At 43.7% G+C, this 14,834-nt stretch overlaps 1 protein-coding gene across 1 annotated transcript in view; it reads right to left on the reverse strand.

Annotated features, from left to right (window-relative positions):
• Positions 1-14,834, reverse strand: part of LOC127003884 (H/ACA ribonucleoprotein complex subunit 4-like) — a 54,243-nt gene that overhangs the window by 20,016 nt on the left and 19,393 nt on the right. Inside the window, exons 4-8 of the mRNA XM_050870991.1 lie at positions 12,483-12,675; positions 8,775-8,888; positions 6,164-6,312; positions 5,061-5,190; positions 3,523-3,641 (exon numbers count right to left, since the gene is read on the reverse strand). Coding sequence (XP_050726948.1) covers positions 3,523-3,641; positions 5,061-5,190; positions 6,164-6,312; positions 8,775-8,888; positions 12,483-12,675 — 705 coding nt within the window. The remainder of the gene's footprint in view (positions 1-3,522; positions 3,642-5,060; positions 5,191-6,163; positions 6,313-8,774; positions 8,889-12,482; positions 12,676-14,834) is intronic.

Raw genomic sequence — 14,834 nt, forward strand, 5'->3', positions numbered from 1 at the left:
TAAATTGTAAATATTTAGTTTCATATCGCGGATTTTTAAATTGTAAATATTTAGTTTCGTATCGCGGATTTTTAAATTGTAAATATTTAGTTTCGTATCGCGGATTTTTAAATTGTAAATATTTAGTTTCGTATCGCGGATTTTTAAATTGTAAATTTTTAGGTTCGTATCGTGGATTTTTAAATTGTAAATTTTTAGGTTCGTATCGTGGATTTTTAAATTGTAAATTTTTAGGTTCGTATCGTGGATTTTTAAATTGTAAATATTTAGGTTCGTATCGTGGATTTTTAAATTGTAAGTATTCAGTTTTGTATCGCGGATTTTTCGTTATATCGCGGGATTTTGCGGTACAGAGGTATTTTAATATATTTATTATTTCACTTATTTTGCATTAAAAGAAGCATTTTGTACCCTAAAAAAATGTAAATATAAGAAAATTACGAAAGTATTAATAAGAATAAAATAAGTAGCGTAAAGCAGATGAGTAGACAGACTCACACGTATGTAAAACACAGCTACGGCCGCTTCCGCTTGAGCTAGTTTGCCCACGTGTGATCGTACACGGCACACTATTGGCTGATGGATGGGAGGCGGCCAACACTGTGTTCTGTATCCTGGGCGCTGATTGGCTCAACGACTGCATCATTTCTTGGTTCGTGAGTGGTTAGCTCGAAGACAAAGGGAGAGTGTGTTACAGCTTGCTACCGTTAAATGCTACGAGAACTTGGCAGTGAGGACCCAGACAGGATGAGGCAATGACTACACTTGAACAAGACTAAAGTCCTAAACTTGCTCAAAATGATTACTCCAAGCTTATGTAGTTTCATGGAACTCTTTGCGGTAGGAATAAACACGTGGAGAGCTACTAAACGAACAGCTGATACGCTCCTCTTCTTCTTGTGACCACAACTTACCGACCACACGAGTAACCGACATGTTGGTGACTGAGTTTCTGACGAGAATTTCGACGAGTTTCCGGTGAAATGTAGCCGACTTTGAATCTCTCGAGAAACTAGTGGTTGGCTGACTGTTTTCACACGGACTGGGGTGAGATTCACAGAGATGCGTGCTTATATAAGCAATATACATAAAATATATATAAATTATATAAGTAATAAAATAAATATAAGGTCACTATCTTGCGGATTTCCGCCAACTGCGGGGGGTTCTGGAACCTAACCCCCACAATAGACGAGGGATTGCTGTACTCGATGAATTCATACAGTTGAGTGAGTTGAGCCAAAACGCATCTGAAGGGGGAATTTCGGCAATTTGGGTGAAAATTATCGAAATTTTCAAACTTCGTGTATGGCGTCGTCACTCTTCACCCAACCGGGGTGACTGGTTGCCAGGCACATAACGCCGCGTACAGCGGATGTAAATGGCTGGACATTTAAATGCCTTCGCTGCGGACACACCCCCTTATCCCTTATCCCCCTTAGAGACTGTGACGAAGGATTGTGTTCTGAGAGCACATCATCAGCGAGAGAAAGGAAGAGATGATGAAAAACTGAGTGTTGATATTAGCTTTAATGGTACGTGGCTCACCAGAGGTCACCAAAGTCTAATTGGTGCTACTTTTGTCATGGACATAGACACTGGAATGGTGCTTGATTCTGAGGTGCTCAGTAACTTTTGTAGGGCCTGTGCAATCATGAGGAAGAAGAAAGAAAAGGCTGCTTGTGATGAATGGCACAGAACACTCCATTCAGGAAAGTGCCAAGCTAACTTCAGTGGATTATCAGGGGCTATGGAGTCTGAAGGAGCAGTGAGAATGTGGGGAAGAGGTGAGGGGAAAGGGTATAGATATATAACATTCCTCAGTGATGGAGACTCAAGTTCCTTCAAGGCTGTGTGCAGCATGAACAATGGCAGTGGACTGTATGCTAGACACAGTGTTGTGAAGGAGGAGTGTGTCAACCATGAACAAAAGCGACTGGGTACACGACTACGAAAACTGAAGGATGAACTGAAGGAGGAGAAAATAACTAAAACAGGAAAAGTGATCAGGAAAAGTTTATTTGGTGGCAGGCATCAACTCACTGACAAGCAGATTGATGCTTTCACAAGGTACTACGGAAAAGCAATCAGGGACTGCATTGATGTTTTGACCATGAAACTGAAAATCTTGTCAGGATTTTGGCATGCAATTTCCCGTGATGGAGATCATATACACTGTGATTCTAGCTGGTGTGTCTTGAAGAAGGCAAAGGAAGAAAACAAGCCACTCCCTTCCCACGACACCATGAAAAATTACATTCGACAGGACAAAACGTACGAGGACAGAGTGAGTGAAGTTTTCTATGACTTATCAAGCCCTGTCCTCCTTGAAAGGTGCCTGCGGGGAGAGACCCAGAACAGAAATGAAGGACTGCATTCCAAGCTCTGGCACCACCAAGGCAAGGCAAAGTTTGCTGGCCTCAAGAGGGTGACATTTGTGTCTCAACTCACCATCATTGAGCACAATTTTGGATATGAGGCTAACAAATTTCTGCAACACCTTGGCCTATCCATGACATCACAGAGCGTGTTATCCAAACAGAGGATGGATAAAAGGAAAATAATGCCACGGAAAGCAGTAAAGAAGTCAAAGAAGAAAAGCAAGACAACACCTGGCCCTATTACCAGCCTGGTAAACAAACTGTCCTGGCAACAATGAGGCGGGCTGGGCTCCACTGAGACCCAGTGAATGTGTTATTTTCATTTTGGATATATATAATATATCAAAAATGTTATATAACCTAATGTGATTATAACAGGGGACCAGGAGCCTTGGTTTCTTTAGAGGTCTAGCAGGCAAGGGAGAACTCACCCTCCGTAGGGGCTATACAGGTGACATAAATGTGATGCAAACATGGCCTGAACCACCTAAACAACCACTGCCAACCTTCCAGGAATGGCCCAAGAGTTATATAAGTAAATGTTTGGGCCTGGTGCATGTTGGAGTGGTTGTTATGGGGTACTGAAGATGTTCACACAAAAATGTGTTTTTCTCAAAACTTTTTTTTGGCACACACAATGTTGAATAACTGTCAGTAATTGACCAATTTTAGAAATTCAGGTACCAAAATGATCACCACCCTCGTCTTTAGTAAACGTACTATGATCACGCATTAACTTCCTCAAATAAATTTATAACATTTATAAAACTCAAATTTTTGATGAAATAAAAGGTAACATTTTGTGGTGTAATAAATTTGTTGTAACTTGAGCCAGGTGTACGAAAATAGTACCATAGGTACTTTATTGTGTATATTATCTGTGATCAAAAGGAAATTGCCAAACTATTCATAGTTTTGAAGTTATTACGTGACTTTGAATGTCTTTCGTCATCGCCAATCATAACGCACGGCACAAACACTACAGCAGCTTTCTTTACCATATTACTGGTATAGAAGCAATGCTTATTAACACACATTGGGTAAAAATACTATTCACCTAGGTGAGAAAATAAAGGTAGGAGGACCCAAAAACCAATATCAGTGCCAAGTGGCCAAAATTCCATCTGAAAGGAGGACGTACCTTGGCCCCGAGTCCCCAGCTGTGAGGGTACGTGTCTCTCTCCATGATGGCACGCTTGACCCTGGCGACGGCACCGTGGTCACAGGAGGACATGGTGGCTGAGGTCATGAGCGCTATGCCTGCAAGGACACGATCATGATAATTAATTTCATTTTTTGTGTTTGGTATAAGTTGTTGTATCTTTCTTTCGCCTCATTATTTTGCGATTTTCCTACTTGTTTATTACTACAGGTCCTGCTTTTAATTATTTATCTCTATCTCTCGTGTTATCCAGACTGGTTCTATATCTATTGTGTTTTGTTTTATTCTTCTTCGTATCTGTCTGTCCGAGAATTTATTGGATGCTTCTTTCAAGAGGTTTTCCAATTCTTGCAGAGAAAGTTGGAAAGTTTTGTCTAGCAGGCGCAACATCTGTGGTCATATGCCAGAGAGAGACAGAAGGGGAAGGAATTATAGGAGAAGGGAACAGTTGGAAAGTTTGGTTTAGTGGGCGCAACATCTGTGGTCATATGCCGGAGAGAGACAGAAGGGGAAGGAATTATAGAAGGGAACAGTTGGAAAGTTTGGTTTAGTGGGCGCAACATCTGTGGTCATTTGCAGGAGAGAGACAGAAGGGGAAGGAATTACAGGAGAAGGGAACAGTTGGAAAGTTTGGTTTAGTGGGCGCAACATCTGTGGTCATATGCCGAAGAGACAGAAGGGGAAGGAATTATAGAAGGGAACAGTTGGAAAGTTTGGTTTAGTGGGTGCAAAATCTGTGGTCATATGCCGGAGAGAGGCAGAAGGGGAAGGTATTATAGGAGAAGGGAGCAGTTAGAAAGTTTGGTTTAGTGGGCGCAACATCTGTGGTCATATGCCGGAGAGAGACAGAAGGGGAAGGAATTATAGGAGAAGGGAACAGTTGGAAAGTTTTGTTTAGTGGGCGCAACATCCGTGGTCATATGCCGGAGAGACACAGGAGGGGAAGGAATTATAGGAGAAGGGAACAGACCCCAGGAGACGGGACACAACCCCCAATTAGTACCTGGTACACTGCTGGGTGGACAGGGGCGTAGAGTATCGGATAAGCTGCCCAAATTTTTCCACTCCGCCCAGGAATCGAACCCGAGCTCTCTGGGTTGTGAGCCAAGTGTGCTAACCACTGCACCACGGAGCTCCCCCTAAAATGACGGTCTCGATTCCCTTGAAAGACTTATAACACTAACACCTACAGCATAATTCAAGAGGGTAGAGACTATTGTTTTATTTAATCGGGCAATAATGAGATTATTTTCATTATTATTATTATTAAGATCCATGACGGGACAAAAGCTCGTATTTTAAAACATTTCGTCGCCCATGTTCACATATTTGGCATGACTTCTGTAGGAGCTGTAGGCCTTTCCAGGGGTAGTTTTATGACCCTGGTGGTAGTGTGACCCTTCTTCTGTGCCATGAATCTTAAAAACACTCATGAAAACCCGACTGATCCTCTCCCTGACCCTTAGAAATAGTTGATGTGAGAAGCGATGGTGTCTTAAAGAACCCAAAGAACTCACCCAGACAAATAGCTTCCCCCTTAGTAGTGATCAGGACAATTTCCTCGTCGATTTCTATGCTGTCGTCGTAGCGGAGGACGCCGGGCAGCATGACCTTGGCCCCGTAGCAGATTGCATTCACTGCCGAGTCCTGAGGAACGACGGGAAAACATTAGGAGAATAACCAACTTCACGGCACTTTTTTTTAACCCGGTGGTGGCAGCAGCGGGGATCATGTTTCTTAATGGTCCTCCAAGCCCCTGTCGTCCCCCCCTCCCTCCCTCCATCCATCCCACTCCCTGCCTCTGCTTCAGATTATTATTATTATTATTATTATTATTATTATTTTTTTTTTTGTTTTGTTTTGTTTTGTTTTTTTACGTGTACGCCTATAGAACCGGTAGGCTCTCTTGAGGGGCCTGGATGGTGTTCGGCCCCAGCCCGTCATGGCGCAGGCAAGTGTTTATAGTGGCGCCATCTTCTCTTGGCTCATGCTGCCCCCCGGAACTCCTTCTTGATTCACTTGGACGGTTTCCTCTAGAGTCCGGGTTGATGGGTGGTCTTCAGGACAGCATGTGGGTAGTCTTAGGCCACTCGGTGGAATATATGATTTATGGAAAGTCAATCATTCGCTAATTTAGCTGCATGTCAGACGGAGCACTCGTAGGGTAGGAGGTGGCTGAGTGGTAGCGTGCTGGGCCCACATTCACTGCGTGATGGACAACGCGGGTTCGAATCCCCATGCTACCACCTGGGATTTTTCAGTCACCGCCGAGTGGCTTAAAACTACCCACATGCTGTCCTGAAGACCACCCATCAACCCGGACTCTAGAGGAAACCGTCTAAGTGAATCAAGGAGGAGTTCCGGGGGGCAGCTTGAGCCAAGAGAAGATGGCGCCACTATAAACACTTGCCTGCGCCATGACGGGCTGGGGCTGAACACCATCCAGGCCCCTCAAGTAAGCCTACCAGCGCTATAGACGTACACGGAAAAAAAAATAAAAATAAAATATAAAAAATCATAGTACCGCAGTTTATGGGTTCAACGAAATGAAGAGATAAGGAAAATAAATGAAAAGAAGAAGAAAAGATTGACATTATATTGGAGTCATTTTGAGGCTCACCTTCATGATGATCCGCTTGTGGCTCACCAGCAGGGCCTCGAGGGGCTGGATGACTCTCCGTAAGTATGACTCGTCTTGGCAGCGGTCGTACAGAAACTTGGCATCCAGGACATCGTGCAGCGTCACAGAGTCATTATCAGTTTGGTTGCCTGGACAAGACGAGACTCATTAGTTAACCCGGTGGTGGTGGTAGCAGCGGGGGTCATGTTTCTTAACCCTCTCGCTCACACACCATAAGTTTCCGATAAGTTTCTGTTCCATTCACCCGCAGCCCCGATCGGACATTTTTTGCCACCGCGATACTCTACATTCCCGGACGTATCTTGCCCTCACAGATATATCGTACCCCAATAAATTTGGTATCAATGGCTTCATAAAGACTTGCACTAGAACACACACAAATAAAATAAGAGGAAAATATATATATAAAGAATACAAACTTATTTCAAGTCTCTGTATAGAGTATTGTAGACAATAAATCCTAAGAACCAACTCTTCCCCACTCGCTAGCTCCAAATTTTGTGGGCCAGCTTTTTTAGCCGAATAAATGTTTTGAAGCGGAATTTATTGAGGATTCTTGTGGTATCCTCAAAATCCTCATACGCCTATTAGTTCCTGAGCTACACCAAGAAAACAGTATTTTTTTCCTCTCCCGTCAGAGTAGGCTAACAAATAAAAACCACTCAAAGCTCCTCATCTACGCTCCTTAGAAAGGTTGCCATGTGTTACCATTAAGAAACTTATCCCAGCAAATGATGCTCCCAAATTTGACGCACTTTCACTGATAACTTAATTTTTAATCAATTTTTTTTTAACTTTTATGATGCGTTTTGCGTCATCATGTGCCAGGACCTTTTACCCTTTGATGATGCTAAACGTGTCATCGTGCGCGAGAGGGTTAAGCACAGTACAGTCGCAACATGAAGTGATGTCGCCGCTCTCAAAGTGTTTTGTACGGGAGCATTTGAAGGTAACGGAAGTGATGTGTATTTATAGTTTATGTTATATTGTTTCCTTTTAATGATAATCCATATTACGGTGTGATGTAATACACGGTAAAATAACATAGCAGTACCTGAATTACAATTATACATTTGTTTTAAAAAATGCGACTGCGAATGTCATGTGTTGTCTTCATTACTGAAGACAACCTTGAAATGATTTACCTCACGTCGTGTGCTTATCACTGCAAAACAGTTGTTATATGTTGTTTAGATTTAGGCAATATATATATATATATATATATATATATATATATATATATATATATATATATATATATATATATATATATATATATATATATATATATATTCTGGGTCATTCCAGGAACTGTCTTCTGCAGTTATTAATACACACACACAGTATGACACAAAGCGAATGGACAGTTACTGGCATTACTTTGTGTTTTATTGATTAAGAAACGATCAAATAATAAGGTTTCACATTAAACACCTTTTATTCACTATGATGGCTTCTTATCATAAGCATGGGCACTGAAATATATAGTAACATTGCTCAGTAACGATGATGAATGAAGAATGCCTTCATAGGTAGGGTTGCCATATCTGAACTATCAAAATTCCGGACGCCTCCATGAACACTGGACCATAGCCTAATGTTTGGCAACGCTGCCCGCAGCCACGACCACCGCCTCCATTTCAAAGCCATATATTCTTATTTCCCCACCTTCCTTGATTATTCTATGGCACTTATAAGCTGTTCCACTGATCACCTCCATGCATTAGAAGTCTACATGAAGCTTTTGTCATTGTTATATTGACCAAGGAAGGCAATGATGTTTGCGATCGGCAGCAAAGAGTGAGGAGCTTGGAGTTACAAAACACGACTATTCTGAAGCTATTTATTCTTATTTTTCCATTTCCCACTATCCCTTGGTAGTTATAGGCTGTGGGCATCTTCCCTTGATCACTGTCATGCATTAGAAGTCCACGGAAAGCTTTTGTTATCGTTATGTTGACCACGAAAGGCAAAGAGTGAGTCAGGGCTGAATAATAGGTATGGTGCGCGGGCGATGACGTCATCATCAAACGAGAGTATAAATTAAATCAATTACGCCATCCTAGTTTAGGATATCGACTAATTATGCATGTCCTATATATTGTGCATATGTTAGATTTAGTGTTGTCAACAATGATCATGAAAAGATAATTTTACTTTGTTTGAGTAATGTGTCGATAGTTGGACTTCATTTGACTCTTTCCTTGGTGAACGAAAACACTTTGTGTCAAGATATTTCAACAACTCTTCGTAAGACATCATTGAATATTTCTTTTCTATTTTTTTTCTACCTTGTAAAATATATTTAGTCAAGTTATGATGAAGATACAGGAAAATAATGGTACTCTTGAAAATATATAACGATACTTGCGTGATCGAAAACAAACGTACACGGCGACATCACTTCATTTCGCGACTGTACGTATGGCAAAACATCATCAGCTGCCATGTGGATGTTGGAATGGAGTGAGAAAATTGTTTAGGGTAAAGATATTATACTTTTCAAGCTTTTTGCACATTGCTAGAAGACATTACAGACGTTATTCGATCCTGTAGACTTACAAACTGACGGAACACAGCAGCCACCCACCTGAGCCCACCTTCCTCAGCTCCTGCATCTGCGCGCCCACGCCCAGGAGAATGCCCAGGTGCACACACAAGGCGCTGATGTAGGTGCCGGCCTCACACCTCACCCGGAACACACCTGAACACAGCAGTCATGCATCAGTGGAGTCATGATCATGATGGTGGTCAACAGCATTAGACGTTGAAAAAAGGAAAGTTTGGTTTAGAGGGCGCAACATCTGTGGTCATATGCCGGAGAGACAGAAGGGGAAGGAAAGGTTTGGAAGGTTTGGTTTAGTCAGTGCAACATCTGTGGTCATATGCCGGAGAGACAGAAGGGGAAGGAAAGGTTTGGAAGGTTTGGTTTAGTGGGCGCAACATCTGTGGTCATATGCTGGAGACAGAAGGGGAAGGAAAGGTTTGGAAGGTTTGGTTTAGTGGGCGCAACATCTGTGGTCATATGCCGGAGAGACAGAAGGGGAAGGAAAGGTTTGGAAAGTTTGGTTTAGTGGGCACAATATCTGTGGTCATATGCCGGAGAGAGACAGAAGGGGAAGGAAAAGTTTGGAAAGTTTGGTTTAGTGGGCGCAACATCTGTGGTCATATGCCGGAGAGACAGAAGGGGAAGGAAAGGTTTGGAAGGTTTGGTTTAGTGGGCGCAACATCTGTGGTCATATGCCGGAGAGACAGAAGGGGAAGGAAAGGTTTGGAAAGTTTGGTTTAGTGGGCACAATATCTGTGGTCATATGCCGGAGAGACAGAAGGGGAAGGAAAAGTTTGGAAGGTTTGGTTTAGTGGGCGCAACATCTGTGGTCATATGCCGGAGAGACAGAAGGGGAAGGAAAGGTTTGGAAAGTTTGGTTTAGTGGGCGCAACATCTGTGGTCATATGCTGGAGACAGAAGGGGAAGGAAAGGTTTGGAAGGTTTGGTTTAGTGGGTGCAATATCTGTGGTCATATGCCGGAGAGACAGAAGGGGAAGGAAAGGTTTGGAAGGTTTGGTTTAGTGGGCGCAATATCTGTGGTCATATGCTGGAGAGACAGAAGGGGAAGGAAAGGTTTGGAAAGTTTGGTTTAGTGGGCGCAATATCTGTGGTCATATGCTGGAGAGACAGAAGGGGAAGGAAAGGTTTGGAAGGTTTGGTTTAGTGGGTGCAATATCTGTGGTCATATGCCGGAGAGACAGAAGGGGAAGGAAAAGTTTGGAAGGTTTGGTTTAGTGGGCGCAACATCTGTGATCATATGCCGGAGAAAGACGGAAGGGGAAGGAAAAGTTTGGAAAGTTTTGTTTAGTGGGTGCAACATCTGTGGTCATATGCCAGAGATTTACATAGATTTACATAGAAAATCAGACCACACAGACCCCATGGTCCAGACTTGGTAGTCTGTCCTTAAACCTAAGTGATTTTACATTAATCAGAAGACTCCAAAACGTTGCATTTCTACTCTAGTTGATATTAAGTTAAGTGGGCGCAACATCTGTGATCATATGCCAGAGAGAGACAGAAGGGGAAGGAAAAGTTTGAAAAGTTTTGTTTAGTGGGTGCAACATCTGTGGTCATATGCCGGAGAGAGACAGAAGGGGAAGGAAAAGTTGGAAAGTTTTGTTTAGTGGGCGCAACATCTGTGATCATATGCTGGAGAGAGACAGAAGGGGAAGGAAAGGTTTGGAAGGTTTGGTTTAGTGGGCGCAATATCTGTGGTCATATGCCGGAGAGAGACAGAAGGGGAAGGAAAAGTTTGGAAAGTTTGGTTTAATGGGCGCAACATCTGTGGTCATATGCCGGAGAGAGACAGAAGGGGAAGGAAAAGTTTGGAAAGTTTGGTTTAATGGGCGCAACATCTGTGATCATATGCTGGGGAGAGAGACAGAAGGGGAAGGAAAAGTTTGGAAAGTTTGGTTTAATGGGCGCAACATCTGTGGTCATATGCCGGAGAGACAGAAGGGGAAGGAAAAGTTTGGAAAGTTTGGTTTAGTGGGCACAACATCTGTGATCATATGCCGGAGAGACAGAAGGGGAAGGAAAGGTTTGGAAAGTTTGGTTTAGTGGGCACAATATCTGTGGTCATATGCCGGAGAGAGACAGAAGGGGAAGGAAAAGTTTGGAAGGTTTGGTTTAGTGGGCGCAACATCTGTGGTCATATGCCGGAGAGAGACAGAAGGGGAAGGAAAAGTTTGGAAGGTTTGGTTTAGTGGGCGCAACATCTGTAGTCATATGCCGGAGAGAGACAGAAGGGGAAGGAAAAGTTTGGAAGGTTTGGTTTAGTGGGCGCAACATCTGTGGTCATATGCCAGAGAGAGACAGAAGGGGAAGGAATTATAGAAGGGAAAAGTTGGAAAGTTTGGTTTAGTGGGCTTAACATCTGTGATCATATGCCGGAGAGAGACAGAAGGGGAAGGATTTATAGAAGAGAAAAGTTGGAAAGTTTGGTTTAGTGGGCGCAACATCTGTGGTCATATGCCGGAGAGAGACAGAAGGGGAAGGAATTATAGGAGAAGGGAACAGTTGGAAAGTTTGGTTTAGTGGGCGCAACATCTGTGGTCATATGCTGGAGAGAGACAGGAAGGAAAGGAATTATAGAAGGAAACAGACCCCAGGAGACGGGACACAACCCCCGATTAATACCTGGTACCCATTCACTGCTGGGTGGACAGGGGCGTAGGGTATCGGAAAAGCCGCCTAAATTTTTCCACTCTGCCCAGGAATCAAACCCGGGATCTCTCGGTTATGAGCTGAGTGTGTTAACCACTGCACCACAAAGCCCCTACACATTTTGAAACTTCTGATGAAACACAATAATAACAGAAGTGGCTAAAATCATCACTGCTGTTTAACCTGTGCCCCTCAACTCAAATTCAAGGCTAAAGTCAGCCAAGGCATGGGAGAAGTTGGAGCACCCGATTTAGCCTACAACTCAAGCCTATAACAACATAATAATACTCTCAACATTCCATCTTTAACCCGGTAGCAGCGGGGATCATGTTTCTTAATGGTCCCTCCAAGCGGGAAAAATGAGAAAAAATCACCCTCACACAAACCATTTTATAATATATATCAAAGCATTTGTGATCAGATTATGTATCATCTATTTTGGGGAGTTTATATCATGGCACAAATGTGGCCCGTCGCTGCTACACGGTAAAGCCACAAATTTGGCCCCTCGCTGCTACACGGTGAAGCCACAAATTTGGCCTGTCGCTGCTACATGGTAAAGCCACAAATTTGGCCCGTCGCTGCTACACGGTAAAGCCACAAATTTGGCCTGTTGCTGCTACACGGTAAAGCCATAAATTTGGCCTGTCGCTGCTACACGGTAAAGCCACAAATTTGGCCTGTCGCTGCTACACGGTAAAGCCACAAATTTGGCCTGTTGCTGCTACACGGTGAAGCCACAAATTTGGCCTGTTGCTGCTACACGGTGAAGCCACAAATTTGGCCTGTTGCTGCTACACGGTGAAGCCACAAATTTGGCCCCTCGCTGCTACACGGTAAAGCCACAAATTTGGCCCCTCGCTGCCACACGGTGAAGCCACAAGTTTGGCCCCTCGCTGCTACACGGTAAAGCCACAAATTTGGCCCCTCGCTGCTACACGGTGAAGCCACAAATTTGGCCTGTCGCTGCTACATGGTAAAGCCTCAAATTTGGCCTGTTGCTGCTACACGGTGAAGCCACAAATTTGGCCTGTCGCTGCTACCGGGTTAAGCTTCAGAGCAAACAACAGACAACCTTACCCAAATTTTTCTCTGCGTCAAACTCCAGAAGCTCAAGGTTGCATACATTTCTGACTTGTAACGACCTGGGTGCAGATTTCCAAGGCAGTCGCTTAAACTGTGGCCCCTTGAGTCTGGCCAATGCCGGTGAGAAAGACCGATAAGGCCTCAGAAGCGGTCGCTGAAACTGTGGCCCTTTGAGTCTGTCCAATGCCTGTAAGAAAGACCGATCAGGCTGGCAATTAGCATCATCCAAAGTTAAACACCCACACTATTTCTAGATAAAAAGTTGGGAAGTTTGGTTTAGTGGGCGCAACATCTGTGGTCATATGCTGGAGAGAGAAAGGAGGGGAAGGAATTATAGGAGAAGGAAAAAGTTGGAAAGTTTGGTTTAGTCGGCGCAACATCTGTGGTCATATGCCGGAGAGAGACAAGAGGGGAAAGAATTACAGGAGAAGGGAAAAGTTGAAAAGTTTTGTTTAGTCGGCGTAACATCTGTGGTCATATGCTGGAGAGAGAAAGGAGGGGAAGGAATTATAGAAGGAAAAAGTTGGAAAGTTTGGTTTAGTCGGCGCAACATCTGTGGTCATATGCCGGAGAGAGACAGGAGGGGAAGGAATTACAGGAGAAGGGAACAGTTGAAAAGTTTTTAGTCGGCGCAACATCTGTGGTCATATGCTGGAGAGAGACGGGAGGGGAAGGAATTATAGGAAAAGGGAACAGACCCCAGGAGACGGGACACAATCTCCGATTAATACCTGGTACCCATTCACTGCTGGGTGGACAGGGGCGTAGGGTATCGGAAAAGCCGCCCAAATTTTTCCACTCCGCCCGGGAATCGAACCCAGGCTCTCTCAGTTGTGAGCCGAGTGTGCTAACCACTGCACCACGAAGCCCCCAATTCTAGATAAAGGGATCACACAGGAGAATAAGTGAACTGTTACGGTCTGATGAAAGCTGCGGACCTGTAACACAACCCCACTAAGGGAAACCTCACCCTGTCAGAGTAACAAGTCTTCAAAACTCAAAACAAAAACAGATCATTCATACTAGAGCAGCTAATCACTCTGACATGATTTCTTGATGTATAAATAAAAACTCACACTGGCAGACGATAAAGTTATATTTTCAACCAAACAGTTTCGGTGGACACTGCCGCCATCTTCAGCGGTGTAAAGCAAGAGTAGAAGTGGGTGGAGTGAGTACAAGTGTCCACCGAAACTGTTTGGTTGAAAATATAACTATCGTCTGCCATCTTCTATCTTCTATCGCTATTTTCACGCTGACGGCTCTGCTGAACTTGCTAACTGCTTTCTACTCATGCCTATCCCTGTACTGTCCAAACCCCTTATGCAAGAGTTAACCAGCATCTTCACTCTTTCATCCCTATACTGTCCAAACCCTTTATGCAAGAGTTAACCAGCATCTTCACTCTTTCATCCCTATACTGTCCAAACCCTTTATGCAAGAGTTAACCAGCATCTTCACTCTCTCATCCCTATACTGTCCAAACCCCTTATGCAAGAGTTAACCAGCATCTTCACTCTTTCATCCCTATACTGTCCAAACCCCTTATGCAAGAGTTAACCAGCATCTTCACTCTTTCATCCCTATACTGTCCAAACCCCTTATGCAAGAGTTAACCAGCATCTTCACTCTTTCATCCCTATACTGTCCAAACCCCTTATGCAAGAGTTAACCAGCATCTTCACTCTTTCATCCCTATACTGTCCAAACCCCTTATGCAAGTTAACCAGCATCTTCACTCTTTCATCCCTATACTGTCCAAACCCCTTATGCACGAGTTAACCAGCATCTTCACTCTTTCATCCCTATACTGTCCAAACCCCTTATGCAAGAGTTAACCAGCATCTTCACTCTTTCATCCCTATACTGTCCAAACCCCTTATGCAAGAGTTAACCAGCATCTTCACTCTTTCATCCCTATACTGTCCAAACCCCTTATGCAAGAGTTAACCAGCATCTTCACTCTTTCATCCCTATACTGTCCAAACCCCTTATGCAAGAGTTAACCAGCATCTTCACTCTTTCATCCCTATACTGTCCAAACCCCTTATGCAAGAGTTAACCAGCATCTTCACTCTTTCATCCCTATACTGTCCAAACCCTTATGCAAGAGTTAACCAGCATCTTCACTCTTTCATCCCTATACTGTCCAAACCCCTTATGCAAGAGTTAACCAGCATCTTCACTCTTTCATCCCTATACTGTCCAAACCCCTTATGCAAGAGTTAACCAGCATCTTCACTCTTTCATCCCTATACTGTCCAAACCCCTTATGCAAGAATTAACCAGCATCTTCACTCTTTCATCCCTATACTGTCCAAACCCCTTATGCAAGAGTTAACCAGC

The sequence above is a fragment of the Eriocheir sinensis genome, chromosome 26, assembly GCF_024679095.1.
Source record: "Eriocheir sinensis breed Jianghai 21 chromosome 26, ASM2467909v1, whole genome shotgun sequence".
Classification (NCBI taxonomy): Eukaryota; Metazoa; Arthropoda; class Malacostraca; order Decapoda; family Varunidae; genus Eriocheir; species Eriocheir sinensis.